The sequence below is a fragment of the Amphiura filiformis genome, chromosome 19, assembly GCF_039555335.1.
Source record: "Amphiura filiformis chromosome 19, Afil_fr2py, whole genome shotgun sequence".
Taxonomy (NCBI): Eukaryota; Metazoa; Echinodermata; class Ophiuroidea; order Amphilepidida; family Amphiuridae; genus Amphiura; species Amphiura filiformis.
Window position 1 is genome coordinate 47,617,569 of NC_092646.1, and position 21,584 is coordinate 47,639,152.

The window sequence follows — 21,584 nt, forward strand, 5'->3', positions numbered from 1 at the left end:
AACTAAAAAGAATTTTGTTAGTATTTGGTGCGGAGCCAAGCACTCAAAATTATCATGTGACATTTCAGCATTTTGCCTCTGACATTCAATTAAATAACATAAATTGTGTTGATATTTGGTGTTATGCTGACATCAGACAGCACCCATGACACGCCTTTCATTCGTAGTTTTTCTATATTAGCCAATAATGTTCCTCCACTGATGAAAACATTCACCAACGTTGTATCGTCGCGATCCAATGATTGGTCGAATAATGACATCACAGTTTAGTGTGTTCAAGAACATACCGTTCATTTACAAATAAAAGCGAGTCACACAGTGTGGTATTCACAATTTGGACGGTATTCTTCTCAAGTTCAGACATCACAACTTTAAGTTTGTAATATCACACCAGTTGAAGAAGTTTTCTACAAACTCATCATGCGTGTGTTTGTATGCTTGCTGTTAGCTTGCCTAACCATCGGAGCCTATGGAGCTGCATTGGTAAGAATAATATTATTCATTGTTTTTTTAAACTATCCTTGGGAATATATGTTTGTTAGCGGTTTCAAAATGTTTTGATTGTTTGGGTGCAAAGTCAACTATATTGAGTTTAAGTTTTGTATGCCTATGAAGTTCATATCATTTTAAAGCCATATTTCAGCGAGTTTCTCATTCATAAATTCGTAAAAATCATCAAAATTCAGTTTTTGGCCCCTTTCTTTGCAACATAGATACGCTAAAATAGCCTGCTAAGTCAAAATAGAATGTTAATAACTGTAAAAACTGTAATATCTCTACTAAAGTAGAGAAATTAGCTACCCATAGTTGAATGTGACTTCAGTTTTGTCAATACTGCTGTTTTCATCGTATTTTGCATTTTTTTTTATTTCCAAAATAGATAATGGCATTTTAATGACTCATCCTACACAACTTATACTACACAATTTATGCACAACTTTTTTTGACACTTTCGCTGGGATCACTGAATTTAATATCGTCGGTTTCGTAACATCTCCAGTGATCCTGTTATACCGTTTTCGTCTCATTTATCATGCTTATGTCACATTTTGATTTGTATTTTTTGTGTGATTGTACTCTTTCTCTGATTTGAAACAAAATTGAAACAAAATGGTTCTGAACTACACACTTACAAACATGGTAAAAAAAGAACCATTTTGTTTTTATACTTTTTTGTCCTGAGCTACTCACCCCACCAATTTTGTTTCTTGTATTATGTAATTGCCAGTTTGTTTCTTTTTTGATTTGTGCATTTTGCTTTGCCTGGTATCATCACACTTGTTAAAGGGTTTTACACCCGAAACGCCGTGTCTCTTGAATTGTATTCAATTTTGCACTGCGCCTAAAAATCTCTCCACTTCGACCATTATATTTTATCCAGTGCTACGCAGTATTTCGACTTAACTTCTGTATTTATGCCCTTTCTTGTCTTGTCTTATTGATTAACTTATCATCATCTGAGCTAATAATAGCGACGCCTCTTCTGTTTGTTTGTCTGTCTTGTTTTGTTGGAGTTGCTTATTTATTTGTCTGTTTGTCTGATTGTCTTGTTTCATATTTATATTTACTGATACATAAATTAGCTTTTTTCTTTTCCCTTTCTTTATAAAATCCAAACAAGATGTCTGTTACAGAGAGATTTATTTTTCCTGTTTGTTTTAAGATTGCGTTCTTTATTTCTACCCATATTTTTTAAATAGTTTTGCAACCGCCAAAGAAATGTTCCATTAGTCTTCAACATTACACATTTCACACTTACTATTGTTTCTTTTCACATTTTGTCTATAAGAGAATGTTTGTTGAATAAATATAACTTAATATCGACTTTAGAGTTATAAGCCCAGCCTCTTTGACATGAAACGGCACGTTTTTTCCAAATATTCTGCTAACGAAAAAAAAAAAAAAAAAAATTGGGAAGTTTATTTCCCATAAAGCTTGAAAGATCGCTTCGACAGATATCCAAAGAGTTTGGATGAACAGTTTATTATTGGATAAAATTACAACTCATATTTAAAGCCGTTTGAACAATCTTCATTAAAATCTCTAAGTTTTGGAGCGGTTTGCTTATTTTAGTACTGATATCATTTATTGACTTTAGTGACCTGTCTTCATTATACAAAATGTTGTTATAGTATTTTTATCCATCTTTAAGGGCTGGGGTATGAACGTTTGGACAGTATTTATTTTGGGACATTAGAGCACATCAGACATATCGAATTGCATTCTGAATACGAAGAATGTCATTCTGATATCAAATAATTTTGATTTTTGAAATTCGCAATTTAATACACATTTTATGGCAAATCATTAAAATTTATATTTTGATATTTAACAGTACTTGAAGTAAACTTTATAAATCTGATGATTTATACTTAAAGTGTATGTAGGTGGGATGAAAAGCCGACGATCAATTGAAAATTTTGACCTTTCGTATTGAAGATATGGATTTTTTCCCAAAACACCAAAAAAAAATTAGGTCTTTTGGGAAAAAATCCATATCTTCAATATGAAAGGTCCAAATTTTCAATTGACCATCGGCTTTTCCTCCCTGCTACATACACTTTAAGAATATATCATTAGATTTATATAATTTACTTCGAGGACTGTTATATATCAAAAATTTGAAAAATATCAAATTTTTATAATTTGTCATAAAATTTGTATTATATTGTGATTTTAAAAAATGAAAATTATTTGATATCAGAAAAACATGCTTCGTATTCAGAATGCAATTCGATAGGTTTGAGATGCTCTCATGTCCCACAAAAAATACTGTCGAAACGCAATAAACGCTCATTTTGGATCCCTTAAAATACAAAGTCTTGCTACAATATTTGATGCACTTATTTTTCAAAATGATTCTTTGCCGGGTTGCTTTATTTCATTAGGTGTAGGCTTCCTTTACTTTCAACCATAAACGGTTGCGATAAAATAATGTCATGGGCTTAAGTTGTTGTATACATATTTCAATATAGAATTATAATTACAGTTATATTTAAATATGTCAATGTCAAATGTGTTTTATAGTTTTTTAGTGCTCGTGTTTCAGTTTCAATGTTCTAGTCTTCCAGCTACATTTTAAAATACAATACAAACAGAAAATTGCATAGTAGGGTTGGCCTATCCTTAAAATTGATTGTGCTTATGGCTCTCAGTTTATGCAATTGAGAGCAAATGGGTGTTAAGTTTAGTTTTTTTATTCACTAACTTGAGAGTGTACCGCTTGTGGGGGTGGTTCTAATTCGGTCGAGTTCGATTATTCAGAAAGTTTTCTTTTGGAAATTTGCATCTCATTCAAGATTGATTGACTGATTGGTACGTACAATTTCCAATGTCATGATAGTGCGTTCTTTATTTTTGCATTTTTTGCAAGGGGATTGATAAAATCAATGTGTATTTCGAAAAGAAACTTGGCAAACGTGGTATATTGTGAGGATCTACAAGTTTCTTCCTCTGGCATCTTGAAAATGTGTGACACGCAGTACTGAAACGTTCGAAGCGTTTTATGTTTAGCATTATTCTGATTGTATGCTACATGCCTGAAACTTTTTGAAGTTTCATACACATCCGTGGTTTGTTTACATTTATACCCATGGATTTTGTTTAGAATAACCACAAATATGAGTGTTCATTTACCTTTGCATTATAAAGACAGCAAGGGACGGGTACCAGTTATGTTCGTCCCTGTATATCCTAATCAGAGACAATTATGTCAACATTAAAACCAGCCAATACCTGTATCCTTTAGTTCTGACTTAGTTCTCGTTTGTTGAAATCGGTTGGGAAATAAAGAAACGGTGATCTGAAATCCAAGGAAGAAACGAAATCAAAAGTTGCATTATAATGATGTATTGTTTTAACGGCGCTAAAATTAGCGCTCTTGTTCGAGAACGCTTTGTGTATAAATCAATAGAGCATAATAATAAATGTGCTGAACTTATTAAGACGATTATTGCTACGCATCTTGAACTTGACCTGGATGATAATGATATAGAAAGAGCTCATAGAACCCCAACGCATCTTACGGCCCCCATAGCCAATCCCAGGCCAATTCATGTGGCATTCCACGCCTTTACTGTGAGACAGAAAGTGATTAAGGCTGCTAATCTGTTAAAAACTAATCCTTATCCCGATGGCGAGGCTCAGCGTAAACTTGTGATTACGGAAGACGTCACCCCAAGCTGCAAATTGAGCGTGCCAAGTTGTGGAAACTTCGCAGAAAACTTTTGGAGGAGAATCCAGCTAGAAAGGCCTTTGTAAATTACCCATCGTCGCTCAAAGTAATAGAACCAGATGGATCCGTAAGGCGGATAAATGCAAAGAACATTGAGTAATTGTTTCCAATATGATTCGGACTATCCGGATAAATACTGCATGCATGCAGAAAGGTAAACTTTAGGAAAACACAGGATTTGACTTTGTTTACAAACAGTTAACTGTGGTTTCGCGGGTGTTTTACCATCTTAAGCCTGCATTAATTTGTTTTTTGTTTGGTATGTTTTGCAAACTTCTGTTTAAGAATCCTTATCTGTGTGTTTTTGTTTTTTTGTCAACCCAAAAAATTTCAAGATTAAAATCGTTACCTGATATATGTTTATTTAAAAATATTTTCTGAATTTTTTCATGATTAATCTAAGATTTTGTACATACAATGCCAAAGGCTTAAGAGATGGTAAGAAACGTTCCACTGTGTTTTCGTGGCTGAAGAACAACAAACTTAATGTTTACTTTTTGCAAGAAACGCATAGCACTCGTTTTGATGTTAATGCGTGGAGTGCACAATGGAAAGGCACATCAATATGGAGTCATGGAACTTCAAATAGCAGAGGTACTGCCATTTTATTTGATGAAAATTATGACTGTGACATTATAAAAAAACTTGTCGACCAAGATGGGCGTTATATAATTGTGGATGTTAAAAATTTTTTGATGTTATATATACATTGGTCACTGTTTATGGGCCAAATAGAGACTTGCCGCTTTTTTACAGAGAAGTGTTTGTGACAATATAATTTATGCCGGTGATTTTAATCTTGTTTTAAATGTGGCTTTTGATAAGAAAGGTGGTCGCAAACAAACAAATTTTAAATCTCAAGAAGAGATTCACAAGTGTATGGCCAAAAGGGATCTGGTTGATATCTGGCGTTTAAATAACCCTGGTAAGATGATGTTTACTTGGAAATCAAATCACCAACCACCTATCATGTGTAGATTGGATTTTTCCTGATTAGTACAGGTTTAAAGAATAAAGTTAAAGATTCTGGGATTCAACATATGGTCTAAGATCAGATCATTCTTTGGTTACGCTTTCTTTATATGGTAACGAAAGCAATCATGGTAAAGGAATGTGGAAGTTTAACACCTCCCTCTTACAGGACACTGAGTATACTAATTTGATACATGACGTAATTAAGGATATTTGTTCAAACAATTCAGAGGCATGTCCTGATATTCTATGGGAAACTATGAAATGTGTTATTAGAGGTGAAACAATTAAATATGCAAGTCAGAAGTACAAAAATATGAATCAAGCTGAAAAAAGTCTTGAAGGTGAAATAAATGATCTTGAGCATGCATATGTTAATAATCCAAGTGTTGATCTTAGAAATAAAATTGAGACCAAGAAACATAACCTGGAATTCATCTACGAAGAAAGAGTTAAAGGTGCAATGGTCAGAAGTAAAGCAGATTGTATTGAATATGGTGAGAAAAGTTCGAAGTTCTTTTTCAATCTTGAAAAATCACGTGTTAAGAGGAAATCTGTCGAAAAAATTGTGTTGGATGATGGTTCCATTATTATGGATGATAAAAACATTCTTGATGAATTAAACATTTTATTCAAACCTGTTCTCGACAGAGTGTGAGGATGAAAACTATATTGATACAGGTATCTTAGAGTTGGGAATACAGCCTGAGGACATTCCTAAAATCAGTGATGACCAGTGTAATTTATGTGAAGGTATTCTTTCTCTGCATGAATGTTCTGAAGTGTTGAATGATATGCAGAATGGTAAGAGCCCAGGCTCTGATGGTTTTCAATTGAATTCTTTAAGTATTTTTGGAATGACATCGGCCAAATTGTCGTTAACTGTTTCAATTACTGTTTTGAAAAGGGATGTATGACTGATGAGCAGTGTAGAGGAGTCATCTCATTAATTCCTAAAGAGGGTAAAAATCATGATCAGTTGAAAAATTGGAGGCCGATTAGTCTTCTCAATGTAGACTATAAAATAGCAACCAAAACAATTGCAAATAGGTTGAAGAAAGTACTTCCTTCTGTAATCTCTAATGATCAAGCAGGCTTTTTAGCAAATAGGTACATAGGTGAGAATATCAGGCTGGTGTTAGATATTATTGATTATGCTGATATTAAAAATATTCCAGGCCTACTCTTATTTTTAGATTTTGAAAAGGCATATGATAAGTTGGAGTGGAATTTTGTTGAAAAATGTATTAACATGTTTGGGTTTGGTGAGAGTTTGAAAAATGGATTTCTCTTTTTTATAAAAATATTCAAAGCTGTGTTATTAATAAGGGTTTTGTTTCGCCATATTTTGAATTAACACGTGGTCTGCGTCAAGGATGTCCCTTGAGTTGTTATGTTTTTATTCTTTGTGCAGAAATTCTTGCAATTGCCATTCGTAAAAATGATAATATAAAAGGGATTGAAGTTAAGGATTCTATTTCTGTCAAATTAACCCAATTCGCAGATGATACTACCTTAATTTTGGACGGATCTGAAAACTCCTTCTGAGTTCAGTGGAGACCATCAAAAATTTGGCAAAATTTCCGGTTTGGTTGTTAATTATTCAAAATCTTCCATTTTAAAAATTGGTTCTTCAAAGAATGAAGACGATATCTTGATTCCTGGCACAAAATTTACTTGGACCAAAGGCCCAATAAAATTTCTTGGTGTGAATATTTCTTTGGATAAACAAGAGATGTTTAATTTAAACTATGAAAGTCAATTGCATAAAATGAACACAGTTTTGAATATTTGGTCACAAAGGGGTCTCACCCCAATTGGCAAAGTTGCCATTATTAAGTCGCTTGCAATGTCCCAGCTTACTTACCTTCTTTCAGTGTTACCTAACCCCCCTGATGCTTTTCTTAAGAGAGTTGAGAAACTACTTTTTAAATTTATTTGGAATGGTAAACAAGATAAGATTAAAAGAGAAACAATGTATAATAAAATTGAAGATGGTGGTTTGAACATGACTAATATATTTCTTTTTAAAGAGGCAGTTAAAATATCTTGGGTTAAAAGGTTCATGAACCCAGATAATAATGGCAAGTGGAAATTACTTTTTGCTAGAGAACTTGACAAAATTGGTGGGTCCGGAACAAGTAACTGGTTATGGCAGTGCGATCCATCTAAGATTTCTGATTTTAAATGTCACACAAGTAATGATTTTTTAATAAATATTTTGGAAGGCTGGTTTAAATTGCGTGCAGAATATGATGTTACAAACAAAGTTATTTGGTTTAATTCTAAAATTAAGGTGAACCGGAAGTGTGTTTATTACCGTAGTTGGAGTTTAGATGGTGTGAACTTGTTATCAGATTTAATTGAAAATAATCAATTTATGACTTTTGAGGGTTTAAAAAAAAGCATCCCAATGTGAAGTGTAACTTTATTCAGTATTATGGTATAATTAGGAGCATCCAGAATGCACAGTGCAAGGTTTTTTCAATGAATGATAATGAGATAAGTGACTGTCTGTTGACTGAACTTTGGAATACACAAAGAGTTTGCAAATTTGCATATGAAAAGCTAAGACAGCAGGCATGCCCCACATCACAGGCATACTGGAATGCCAGGGTAAATGATTTTGTTGTACCAGTACCTATTGAAAATTGGAATGAGATATATACTATAGCTTTTACTAGCAGTATCGACACATACACAAGATATTTTCAATTTATATTTATTCATAATATTTTAGCGACAAACAATTTTCTTTACAAGATAGGATTAAAAGAAACAAATTTGTGCAGTTTTTGCAAGACAAGTATTGAAACCACTAAACATCTGATGTGGGATTGCAATTTCTCCAACCTTTTCTGGAAGGAAATTATTTCCTGGATAAAAAATGATCTTCATCTTTTCATAAACCTTACTTTCAAAATAGTTTGTTTTGGTTTGCTTAACGAGGAATTTGATTGTTTCAAAATTTAATTATTCTTTTGGCCAAGCGCTACATTTATAGGTGCCGGGTCGAGGAAAAGCCTTTGAGCATTTTTGTGTGTACATCGTGGGTCAAAACTTTTGAGAAGTCAGAGAGGTTTATTGCTATTAGAAATAATAAGTTTGCTAAGCACACGAAAAAATGGGAGCCTTTGATAATTTGATTTTGGAGCTGTAACCCTTTATTTTATTAATTCAGGAACTGTACATTTAAAAAAAATTATTTTTTGGGCTTTTTGTCATGTGTTGTGTTATTTTGTTGCAAGGTACATGTACATTGTATGTTGTATGAATTATGAAACTCTTGATTTGTAATTACATTTTATGAATACAGTCTATAGTTAAAGTTTGTTTCCTTTATATTATAAAGTGCTTTACTGATTACATGTATGTATCTTGCTTGTTTATGTGTGTAGGGTTTGATGGTTTATTTTGTATGTTTTTCCCCCATCAAACCCAAGTACAGGGAATAAAATACGAAAGAAAAAAAAATCAATAGAGCATGTGATGGAGCAAACTGCAACTTTTGGGTTTGTATCTTCTTTGACGGTTTGAATCATCATGTCTTTATTACGTGACCGATTTCAACAAACGAGGTCTTAAATCTGAGCTTAATGATGCAGCGATTGGTTTCTGGTAGTAATACTATGATATTGTATGTCTCTTTTTTGGGATATACGAGTACAGGGCTAAAAATAGCTGGTACCTTATTCCTTTGAATTTCCTATGAATGAAACATCCGAATAATTAATAATAATGGTGTCTTTTATCATAATTACTATTTGTGACCTGCCCATGTTTGAGTTACTAAGATGTAAGAGTCAAGCTAAACAGTCGCAAGGCTCTGGACTCAGGTGAGCTTGACATGCTTCTCGTGTTATGCCATTTGTCCCATTGTTATTAACGCATACGGAACTCGGGGAACTGATACTGGCTGCGAATGTTTATTTTTAGGGTGTCTAGGGTGTGCGCATATAAGTCACAAATTCATGAATTGTTTTTAAATGGTTATGATTTAGGTCATAGTGGTAACGGTCAGCAATAATTCTATAATATTGTGCCTTATGAGGTTGGTATGAAGTACTGTAAATCTGAAGTGTTTTCTTTTATGCATCTATAAACATAAGCGTTCATAATTTACATGAGCGAACATGTTTATATAATCCTATCCACGTGGGTGTCGATTGCAGACGACAAGTTACAAATTTCCCAGTTAAAATTTCAAAAGTTGTTCCTTTTTAAGGGCCATATTTGGAATCAGCATGGAAAATACATAACAATCAGTACAAACAAGCCTATAATTAAAGACAGAGATAAAAACAATTTATCACATCTGACGTCATCTGTCAATCAAATTCGAGCACGGTTTGTTTACAAGTGTCGTGATGATGACTTGCTGAACGCGGATTTATAACCGGGCACCTTATTGTTAATTTTGCACCTTTCGACATGCACACCATCTCAAAAGTTAGGTATTTATAGTAGGAAACTTTCTTTGGTGAAGGCACCATGTCCGCAATGCCTAGAAAAGCTGCTTTTTGCCTTGTAAAAGTACGTAATTTTTCGCCATTTGCTGCTATTCCTTTTCTCCGATTAGCACCAGATAGATCGATCTTCCTTTTACGCGCTGATTAACCTGTGTAAACCAATCAAGGATCGTAATTGACAGTGACATCAGACGCGATAAATTGTTTTTATCTCTGTCTTTAATTATAGTATTGAATCAGTGGTTCTTAAGATAGCCCTTTATGTTTGAGAAAATATCTCTAACAACATAATCTAGATTATCAGGCTTTCTTATTATGATTAATCTCCCACAGACGCCTATGTTGTAGTTGTTGTTGTTGCTGTTGCTGATTCTGCTGCTGCTGGTGTGGTTGAAGATGGAGATGATGATGATTGCGATGATTATTTTTAGATATGTTATATAATCAGCATTTGCATTTGGTTCATATTTCTACAGGATAAAAGAGAGAATCTAGAGCGGCGCCTTTTGATAGATCTTCTTTTAGCGAGAAGTGGAGGTGATTCAGGTAATTGTCGTTCTTCTTTTATTTTATTTTTATTTTTTAGGTATCATTTGTGTGTTTTAAATGTAAATGTAATGAATGTTTTCAGTCAGGCCTACCCGTAATTGATTGGCGAAGTAAACTGGCATTCTGCAAGTGGCCAAGCTCGTTGCTCATAATAGCATACCGTTGGCATTGGGAGTGGAATCTTTTTGTGGAAAAAAAGACAAGATGAAAGATTCAATTGATACATTGTTTAAGTCGAGTCGGAGGGAGCATGACTTGGCGGTATTTGCACTTAAGGCTACATGCTCTTTTTGGTTGAAATTTTTGGCGGGAAATAATCCCGCCAAAACATTAAAGTAATCTTTTCCCACAACTAAATATCATAGTCAGGAAATTAATGATGCATCTGGTAGCTTAGATCATAACTTTCATTATACTTAGTTGCAATTATCCCAGAAAATTCTTGATTTGTTTTTACAGAGTCTTGAATTGTCGATGTTTTTGATCAAAAACATCACTCGGTGTATTTGAAACTCGAGGCATTAACTTTTCTCAAATTAGCCCCAAATCATAATTTATTATATGCACGTGTAGCAAACACCAATGGGAATAATTGGACGTTGTTTGCGGAGCCTAAATTTGGTTTGATTTTATTTCACAATAATTCTAAGGTGAGAATTTTGACCTGACATTTCCTTTTTGGATTTCAAATTTAAATTCATTGATATGTGATATTTTGAATAAATAAAGAGTACGCTTACCTTTCTGCAACACTTCCCGGTATCATAAAGCATCTGCTGATAACCAACATTTTAGCTGAAAACAGTCCCTTCCTATCATTTTTGAACAAAATATGGTTCAAAAGTGCGTACGCTACGCGTATAAACTAGCACAGCGAGGGAATGAACAGAGCTATTTACGGTGGGGTATCTATTGTAAGCTATTAGGGTAGGCCTATAGTATATCTTCCCGCAAGTGACAAGATGTGTCAAGCAGGGCGGTATATTCAAACGCTATTGTCTGGATCATTGAGTATCGATTGCGCACGTATACATGCAGCACGGATCACCTCCCCAGGTTTGACATAAATTACAAATGACGTCGTGAATGACCCAGTGTTTTCATTTTATTATTACTAAATTAATCGTCGTTTATCACGAGTGCTAAGAGTCGTACCAGTTCAATTCATCAAAATTAATTTGTATTAAATGAAAAACAAACAGACAAGTAGAGTCATATGTCTTTCTATGACCGTATTCCTACCAAACTCTGATTTTCAATACACTAGAAACGTGTTGATATGTATATCTTTGAAAATCGCCGAATGTTAACCACAGTCACCGTGGCACAGTATAGGCATCTTTAGCATTCATAGTGCAATTGGCAGTGGTTCGAACCCCGGTGAAAATTTTAGTATTTTTATTCTTTTTACTAATGCGCTGTGCCGTTTTTCAAACACGCCCCTGAATGAAACTCAATGGCAAGTACCCTTAAATTTCAAAACAGAAGATAAACGGTATGGGTTATATAATTGAAATTCTAAGGCTTGCTATAAGGGGTGTCATTCATATACATGAACATGCCGAGATGTATAATTATTGGCTTCCTTGAATCATTGATTTTATCAATGTTTTAATATTAAGAAGTTGCCTACAGGCTAAATGGCTAAAACTGGCACAATATGGCCCCTGTCATTTCACACCCCTTAGGGACCGTTCACAAACACTTGTAAGGGGGGGGCTGATGCAAGAAAAAAATTATCGCGAATATTTTTCGGGGCCCCCCTTTACAGCACAGACCTCAAAAATTTCAGGGCCCCCCCTTTTGGACATGAAAAAGCATATAAACTCAATTTTCCCAGGAAAATTTGTGGTCATTTTTTTTCAGCCCCCCTCCCCTTAGGAGGGTCCAAATTTATCAGGGCCCCCTTTTTGCATCAGGCCCCCCTAACAAGTGTTTGTGAACGGTCCCTTATATCAGCAAACGACGTCATATCAGATGTATTTAAAGTTTTGTCCAAAAGAATTTCCAAAAGTCTCCTTGTCATGTTTAACAAGATTGAAAACAGCATTAAAATATCGAATCATTATTTTGTCAACAGGCCCAAAGTGTGAAGTTTCTGCCGATGTTGGTACACATGGCTATCCTATAGGTTGTGATTCATCAAACCCGTGCACATGGTAAGTGATAGAGACACGCTATTCAGGTTATATCAAAATGATTGTTCTCCGAATGTGCCAATTTTACATGAATTGTTGTTGCTGAGATTTCATGAAATTTTGGTTTCATTAAATCTAAGTATCGCAGGTTTATTACGAATTTTAGCTCAAGATAATAACACAATTCATGAAGAAATGGAACGTTTTTTTTTAAGGAACCCATTCTTTTCACGATTTGATCACAAAACTGGCTTGGCGATATAACTAACAATGGTGTGATTTGACACGATAATTGGTGTGAAAGCTGTTTTTTTAAGGCTAAAAAAATAATGCTATATCTCAAAGCCGCAGCGCGCTTTCGTTTTTTCTTAGCGCGTCCATGTCAGCTGAAACGGCAAATAATTTTTTTAGATTTTTTTAGTTTTTTTAATAGTTTTTTTGCCGTAAAATCAAAAAGTTCTGAAACATACTTTGAAGAAAATTGACTTGATTCGATACTTGCATTGTTTAGGTATAAAACAATCGATGTTGTACTTCAAATGTGTAAATGAACTACTATACATTTATGTGTACTTTTGAACATTCAAAAATGACATCTTAATTCAAAATTAAGCTTAATTTAAAAAAATCTTTACAAAAAATAAAATCTTTAAAAAAACCCGCATTCCGCATTCATTTTTGAAACTGCCATGGGCTTTGAGACATAGCATTATTTTTTAGCCTAATCAAATGTTCAATAATCAATAAGTAGGCATATTAGTTTTAAACATGTTAAGAACCCTACTATTATTATAATAGTTCAGTATACAGTAAGCCAACAAATTAAGGTACCAGTTGTGTTCACCCCGTATATCCTAAATAAATACAAGTATGTCAAAATTAAAACCTAATGAAGAAACAAAATCAAAAGTTGCATTTTGTGTTCCAATGAAAGCACGACGCTAGTTATAACGTGCTAATCAATGGAAGCGCAGCGCTAGTTCTCTTGTTCACGAACGCTTTGTATGCAAATCAATAGGGCATTTAATGCAGATAACTGCAACTTTTAAATTGGCATCTTCCTTGGTTATTTTGATAATCGTGTTTTTATTTCCAGAACAATTTCAACAAATGAGGTTTTAAATTCGAGCTAAATAATGCAACTATTGGCTGCTGGTTCAAATTATGACTGCCCGTGTTTAGGATATACAGGGGGTGAACATTTTTTTGGCTTACTGTATAGCAACGTAGCAAAGTTGCAAAAGTAAGTTCCAGTATTAGGTTTGTTTCCAAAGCTCCATTTCAGTATATAGTTGGAACAAATTTAAGAACAAAATATGACCGCAAAGTACAGAAATTACCGTTTTGCTTGGCACTCTTGTAGTACATCTTGCAACCAGTGAACACATTATTTTGTGCTGTGAGTGAAAGTTGCGGTATCACGTTGCTTCATTCAAAAGGTAATATCTGATAAATACGACGGCAAATTCTAACAAATCAGCAGATCATATAGTACATTTAAACTACAGTAAGCCAAATAATTAAGGTACCAGTTATGTTCACCCCCTGTATGCAGTGGTGTACCGTGGCCGCTCCTACCCCGGGGGAAGAAAATTCAATTTTGCAGCCCCTTCCTCAACTGTTTTTAGGTGGTTTGAAAAAGTTTTTTTTTTTTCTTTTGAAAAAGGATTATAGGCGCTAGCGCCCTAAAAGCAACGCATTTTGATGTATAGTACCATCAAAAAATCATTTTGATCCAGCCAGAGCTAGAGAATAACAAAATTAAAGTTGATGAAAATCATTATATTATGGCTTTAACAATGAACTTGTTAATATATATTTGTATACATTGAATGCAATTTGAACAAATCGTAAGATATAGCATTACTACAAAAATAAATTTACTACCATGAGGACTGGAACCAATAACCTTTTTATTACATCCTGTATGTTTTGGTTTCTCCAGTAATGTTGTATGTACAGAGGTTACTGAAAATGGAGTTTCTGACTTTGAAGAGTCATATCACCCGATAAATGATGGAGCATGCCCCAGTGGTAAGCTGTTTTTATTTCTTCAACACACATTATCACAGTTATCAAATTTAATGTTATCACTCAACCAGGTTTAACTTCCGTCTGCCGGATTGGGCAATATATCAGATATTTTTTTGAAGCTGTGGACATCCCTTACCGTTGAAATAAAGATACAGGGTGTCTCAATAAAAACGAAACCCAGTGTTAACTTTGTTCCTAGAATTTGAAGTCAACTATCAGAAATTTTACAATTTCTTAATTTGTGTTACCTTTGAAAATGTTTGCCGAAATATGGTGAAATTAATATCTCACGTCGCTGAGATATGACCGTGTATTAGGTAAATCATAGTCTTCATGATTTAATAATATTACTCTGCGATCAGAGGTTCATAGAGAAACTTAAGTCATAAACATTGATTTAAGCAATTAAGTTTTATGGTAATGGAAATGTATTTCAGTTGGTTTTGCAACTAAGACACACCCATTGCCAACAATCTATTAACATTACATTTTGTGATAACCAGAGCAGAAACTTGGATTGGGTAATTTTTGCACCAAAATTAAATTTTGTATTGAGTATTAACTATATAATTATACGAAACGGCATACGAAATGATGATACTGTCACTTGCAATACAACTGGGTTTTTTTTCTTGTAAATTTAGAAATGAACAACAAACTTAACTGATAACTGATAACTGCCCAGAGTATAAAACGCGGGGAGCTGATCCCCGGAGCTGATCTTTGATTAAGGTTTATTTCACACCAGTGACTAGATTAGTAAATCCTCATCACGAAAGACCCCTGTTAAACTGAACTATAATAGTGACGTCCAAATGTAGTGTCAATTTGAATAAAGTTAAAAGGTGAGCTGTTGTAAACTGCGTATCCACAAAAATAGCATGTTAAGTAAAGTTTCAAAGTTTTAGGGCCCTGGGCTTTCGATCCTAGCAGGATCTTTATCAAAGGCAGAGTGACAAGACAACGCACAAACATGCATATTCAATTTGAAAAAGATACACATAACATGGTCCTGTCTTCGAAAGCTGCTAAATACATTCAATGTAACACATTTCAAACAACAAAAACAACGTAAAAATTGGACTAATCCAGTTGAAACCATTACACCCCATGTGGAAGACTTAATATTCTACACAGTGTGTGTATATTTCAAATTGAGTCAACCATTCAGGTAACCTTATTTAAAATTCGCACTACCTGTGTAGAAGATTAAGGTAATTTCCATAGGGTGTGTATGGATTTCGACTGGAAAAGTCCGTTGAACCGGCTCACTGTGTCTAGTCTCAACATACAATGTAGATAATTATTTTTGTGCCAAATACTGTTTTTCTTGTACTGATATGAATACATTATGACAACTCTCTGCACCTTTTGTCGGTGTGTAGCTGTAGTTTAACATGTACGTAGCATGTTTACTTGGAAATCCGTATTCATTACATAATCGTATATTAAATAATTATTTTACAATTTTACATATTATAAATATCATTTTTTATTATGTTATTAGATATTTATATTAATGTCGTCTTTTTTTTTCTTCTTCTTCTTTTTCCTTCTTCTTCTTCTTCTTCTTCTTCTTCTTCTTTTTTTTCTTCTTCTTCTTCTTCTTCTTTTTCTTCTTCTTCTTCTTCTTCTTTTTTTTTCTTCATATTCTTCTTCTTCTCCTTCTTCTTCTTCTTGTTCTTGTTCTTCTTGTTCTTCTTTTTTTCCCCTTCTTCTTCTTCTTCTTCTCCTTCTCCTTCTTCTTCTTCTTCTTCTTCTTCTTCTTCTTCTTCTTTTTCTTCTTTCTTCTTCTTCTTCTTCTTCTTCTTCTTCTTCTTCTTCTTCTTCTTCTTCTTCTTCTTCTTCTTCTTCTTCTTCTTCTTCTTCTTCTTCTTCTTCTTCTTCTTCTTCTCTTCTTCTTCTTCTTCTTCTTCTTCTTCTTCTTCTTCTTCTTCTTCTTCTTCTTCTTCTTTCTTCTTCTTCTCCTTCTTCTTCTTCTTCTTCTTCTTCTTCTTCTTCTCCTTCTTCTTCTTCTTCTTCTTCTTCTTCTTCTTCTTCCTCTTCTTCTTCTTCTTCTTCTTCTTCTTCTTCTTCTTCTTCTTCTTATTCTTCTTCTTCTTCTTCTTATTATTCTTCTTCTCCTTCTTCTTCTTCTTCTTCTTCTTCTTCTTCTTCTTCTTCTCCTTCTTCTTCTTCTTCTTCTTCTTCTTCTTCTTCTTCTTCTTCTTCTTCTTCTTCTTCTTCTTCTTCTTCTTCTTCTTCTTCTTCTTCTTCTTCTTCTTCTTCTTTTTCTTCTTCTTCTTCTTCTTCTTTTTTTTTCTTCTTCTTCTTCTTCTTCTTCTTCTTCTTCTTCTTCTTCTTCTTCTTCTTCTTCTTCTCCTTCTTATTCTTCTTATTCTCCTTCTTCTTCTTCTTCCTCTTCTTCCTTCTTCTTCTTCTTCTTCTTCTTCTTCTTCTTCTTCTTCTTCTTCTTCTTCTTCTTCTCCTTCTTATTATTCTTCTTCTCCTTCTTCTTCTTCTTCTTCTTCTTCTTCTTCTTCTTCTTCTTCTTCTTCTTCTTCTTCTTCTTCTTCTTCTTCTTCTTCTTCTTCTTCTTCTTCTTCTTCTTCTTCTTTTTTTCTTCTTCTTCTTCTTCTTCTTCTTCTTCTTCTTCTTCTTCTTCTTCTTCTTCTTCTTCTTCTTCTTCTTCTTCTTCTTCTTCACCTTTTTCAGATGATGACGATAGTGGTGGTGATAGTGGTGGTGATAGTGGTGGTGATAGTGGTAATGATAGCAAGAGAAACAAGGTACGATAACCTACTTATAACCTCAGAAAAAAGGGCATTATTGGAAATTGAACCTATTCTATTATCTATTCCAACTGCAGCGACACCTTATTAATTTCTCTGGTCCTTTGGATGCATTGAAATTATATGCAGTTTACTTTCAATACAGTAGTACTAGTTTTCATGCCCAGAACAATATGCATGAGGTGTCGCTGGACTTGTAACAGGTAATAACCCCACACAATATTGTAATGCACAATATGCTCATCTTCACCAGATCTGCCTCCAACATACATTCAGTGAAAAGGGAAGAGGGGTTTGCGAAATAAAAACATTAGGGCAGCACTATTATAATTGAATTTCCAATAATTTAGAGTATGCAAACTATGGTAAGAAGAACATGCGATTGTAGTCATTGTGTACTCTGTACTATTGAAATAATTACGATCATTTTATGATGGCAGTGTAGAGCACAATGCTTGTCCAACGAGCACGACAACAAGCTTGGATATCATATCTGACTCGCTGCAATATCTGAAGGTTCTATTCCTATAGAGGACCGCGTCCCTGAATGATACTGAATGTTTAATTAACATGTTTTTCATAGTTTTAGGCCTGTTTAATTAACCCTAACAGAAACATTTTTTTTTACGAAAGCTCACTATGAAAAGCAATGTGTATACATGTATTCCACGTGATTCCATGACGCAATCAGCCTAAGTCACTACCTAGGGATTCGCTGGCTGGACCAGCGAAACCGCCGTGGGTACAAGCCGGTGATCTTGTGCGTGGCATGTGATGGGTCAGGTGGCTTCTTTGTTCACCTCCTCTCCTTTTTCGTTTGTTCGTTAACTTCCGATAGCAAAACATACCATGGGTATGGTTAGGGTTAAGGTGTCATGGGTTATATTTGTGAGCAGCGCTTTTCTGTAAAGTGAGGATTGGTGTAGTACTCTAGACATCAACTCGTTTTGTATTGCTGTTGTTGTTCTACCTATTTTTGTCGGCATTTTTTCGATGAAAGGTCTAAAAAGCTATTTTCAAACTTAAACATAAATAGTGTGTTTACTAGTTAGTTTAGTTATGTTTACGTCCGTAAACATTCGCATGTATACACGTCCATATGCACTTCAGGGCACCCTAAATCAAATCCATTGATGCTTAAGTTACATAATATTATGATGAAAATTAATATTAATGAATATGAATATGAAGGAATATTCCAACGACGTAATTTGTTATACAACCCCGTGTAGATCAATATCCATCTCCAGTACATACCCAGCTCAAAAAATCATGGCTGACTCTATAATGCCCACCACACCTGTCATGCGCTTTGTACTTATCAACCCTCCCGGTCCCTTCAATCATCCTCTGAGAAATACTCAAAACTCGTCGGGTTAACCTAAAATCAGCCGGCGATTGTTCAGTTCAATTTGCTGCTCCAGCTGTTTTGTCTGAGCAGTGGTGAAAACGTTCTCCAAATGCGAACAAAATACCACGTCGGTATCCCATAATACAACGCCATCGACTACGTTTACCTGTAAATTATAGGCACAAACACATTGTCGCTGCGGACCAAACTGAGCATCTCTTATGCCAGCTTCTCCCGTAGCTTCATGCAGTTGACCCTCGCCTAAGACCGCACGACCTTGCCGCGAAAATTCAAAGATTGACCTTCCAAAGAAGATCGTTTCCCCCCATTCTCTGCTGGCATTTGGGATGTCTTGCTAACACATATAGCTTCAAATCAGGATTTGTAAAGTTTCAAGGGTGAGGTTAATAGCTATGGGAATAGGTGGGAAAAGGCAGAGAGATTTGCGGAAGATGGACATTGTGGCAACACTATTATAATTCTTAATTTCCAATGATATGATTCATGGTATGAAGAACATGCGATTGTAGTCATTGCGTACTTTGTAGTACCATTAAAATAATAACGATTATTTTACGATAAACATGGCAGTGTAGAGCACAATTTTTTTCCATCGAGTCCGACACCTACAATCCCGGTCATAAGTAGTTCGAGCACTTGTGTCAAAGTAGGACTGTTTGAAACCGTATTTCTGTTATAATTGACATATTAACATTTTGCTTTTTTGGTGTGAAGTCTGAACCCTTCCCTACTTCTACAACCCCCTTTTGGATATTTCTAGGGGTACATGGCCCCAAAACAACTACCAACATTGCGCCTATAGGGGACTGCGTCCCTGAATGATGCTGAATGTTTAAGGTGTCTTTGGCTATGTGATCAGTGGTTTTCTGTATAGTATAAGGCCAAAAAATAACTGTTTGTTTGTCTTCCACAGCTTTGAAAGAGGACGTGCGGGCGGGCGGATTTTTTTTTCGGATTTGGCGTATTCCTGGACCTAGCTAGAGCTAAATGCTACAATCATTCATGGTGACTTTAAAAAAACCAACATTTCGTTTCTTTAATATGCAGTTAGAGATATAATTTGTGTTCATGTCATAGTCTTTTTAATTTTAATGATTTCAAATCCAATGTATTTTGAAGTCACTACAAATAATAGACTATGACATGAACACAAGTTATAACTTTGCATATTGAAGAAACAAAATGTTTTTGGGGGCTTTTTTTACTTTCAACCATGAAAGATCTTAATATCTAGCTCTAGCTAGGTCCAGAGATACTCTCAATCTGAAAACAAAACTTGAATTTTACTTAATTGTATTAAAAAAAAAAAAAAAAAATATTGGTCAGGCCTTAATCTGAGGAGCGGGCGGTGGAGGACAAACAAACAACTTTTTTTTGGCCCAAGTGTAGGTTGGCGTCGTACTCTATAATACATGTAGATATCTAGTCGTATTGTGTTGCTGTTGTTGTTCCAACCGTTTGTTTAGTTATGTTTACGTCCTTAGACTTGTGCATGTACGCGACCATGTGCACTTTACGTTCACTCTAAATCAAACCATTGATGCTTTTTTCCATATTATTATGATGATAATGATTATTAATGAATATGAATATGCAGGAATCTCCCAACAGCCTAATGTATTATACAATTATTCCATGTATATAGCTCAATCTTCAGCTCCAGTGCATACCCAGCTCACTGGATGACTCATTATTACCCCCATATTTCTCATATTATGCGTTTTGTAAACTTCCGGCTGCGTTAGATAATCCTAAAACTCCTCAAAACACTTATTTCATTTTGTTTGTCATATGACATAGCGCATTTTTTCTTATTAACATAATTTGTATCTATTTTGGCGGGAACAAATGACATCAAAATTATGATGGTGATTATGATGCTGATGCGTGATATTGATTATAATTCTGTTATTTAATCAGCATTTTCGCTTGGTTTACATTTCTGCAGGATCTTATTGAGAAACAAGCTGGAGGTGGCTCAGGTAATTGCGGCGGCTTTATTTATTTATTTTTTCATATTTTCACATTTTCGCATACAAAAGGTGGACTAGCATGCTAGCTGGTCGTACTACATTTGCGTGTCGCTAGTAGCTGGGTTGTAAATTATTATTGTTTTGGAAGAGAAAGAGACGGTGGAGGATTGAATTGTTTTTAAATATATTCTTCAATCTACAAAACGTCCCCATGGCTGATGCAATAATGTGGATAGCCAAGATGGAGGAGTACTAGGACACGCTTATATTAAATTTTGATAAAAGTGAAGATAAATGCATCATCAATATTGAATCACTTTGTCAATAGGGCAACGCAGACCACCATGTAGCTATGATTTTGAGATGTTTGACTGGCCTAGAGATTGCAGTGGTACCACATGTACATGGTAAGTGAAAGTGACTTTTTCTGAATCCTTGTAATGAGAGGAATAATTTGATGTGCTTGTTAACCAGAGTGAGCAACTTTGAAATTTGAAATGGCGGCCATTTAGAAAATGGCCGCCACAGGATTTCATCCCTACGGTTTCCATGTTAACATGTAAAATACCACTCAGAAGGGTTCGAGGAACAAAATTATACCCCTAAAGGGTGATCTGGGGTCGAGTGCATGGATCGAGGCCCTATTTAGCTCATGGACTAGTAACATAGCATAAAAACTACAAAAATAAACTTACTATCAGGAAAACTCGAACAAACCACTTTCGTATTACATATTATCCTTATGTTTTGTTTTCTACAGTGTTCTTGTATGTCACGCAATTAATGGCGGGTTTGATGTGGTAGAGCACGCGGTGGTGGACGGCGGTTGCCCTAGTAAGCTGCTTTCATTTCTTTAACACACATCATGTGTTATCAAATTTTACAGCCTTTAATATTATACAAGCATACACACTAAACCCGGTATAGCTTGAGTCTGATTGGGCATAATATCAGATATTATTTGAAGTTGTGGACATCCCTTAAAATTGAAATAAAGATACAGGGTGTCTCAATAAAAACGTGAACCTTTATTCTAAAGTGTATTTGTAGTCAGTGGTTAAAAATATTACCA

At 34.7% G+C, this 21,584-nt stretch overlaps 1 protein-coding gene across 1 annotated transcript in view; it reads left to right on the forward strand.

Annotated features, from left to right (window-relative positions):
* Positions 1-314: 314 nt before the first annotated feature.
* LOC140141398 (uncharacterized) overlaps positions 315-21,584 on the forward strand; it is a 29,792-nt gene continuing 8,522 nt past the window's right edge. The window contains exons 1-8 of the mRNA XM_072163253.1: positions 315-483; positions 10,152-10,221; positions 12,305-12,383; positions 14,308-14,396; positions 17,091-17,164; positions 20,488-20,521; positions 20,841-20,919; positions 21,273-21,346. Of these exons, the coding sequence (XP_072019354.1) occupies positions 421-483; positions 10,152-10,221; positions 12,305-12,383; positions 14,308-14,396; positions 17,091-17,164; positions 20,488-20,521; positions 20,841-20,919; positions 21,273-21,346 (562 nt within the window). The 5' untranslated portion in view covers positions 315-420. The remainder of the gene's footprint in view (positions 484-10,151; positions 10,222-12,304; positions 12,384-14,307; positions 14,397-17,090; positions 17,165-20,487; positions 20,522-20,840; positions 20,920-21,272; positions 21,347-21,584) is intronic.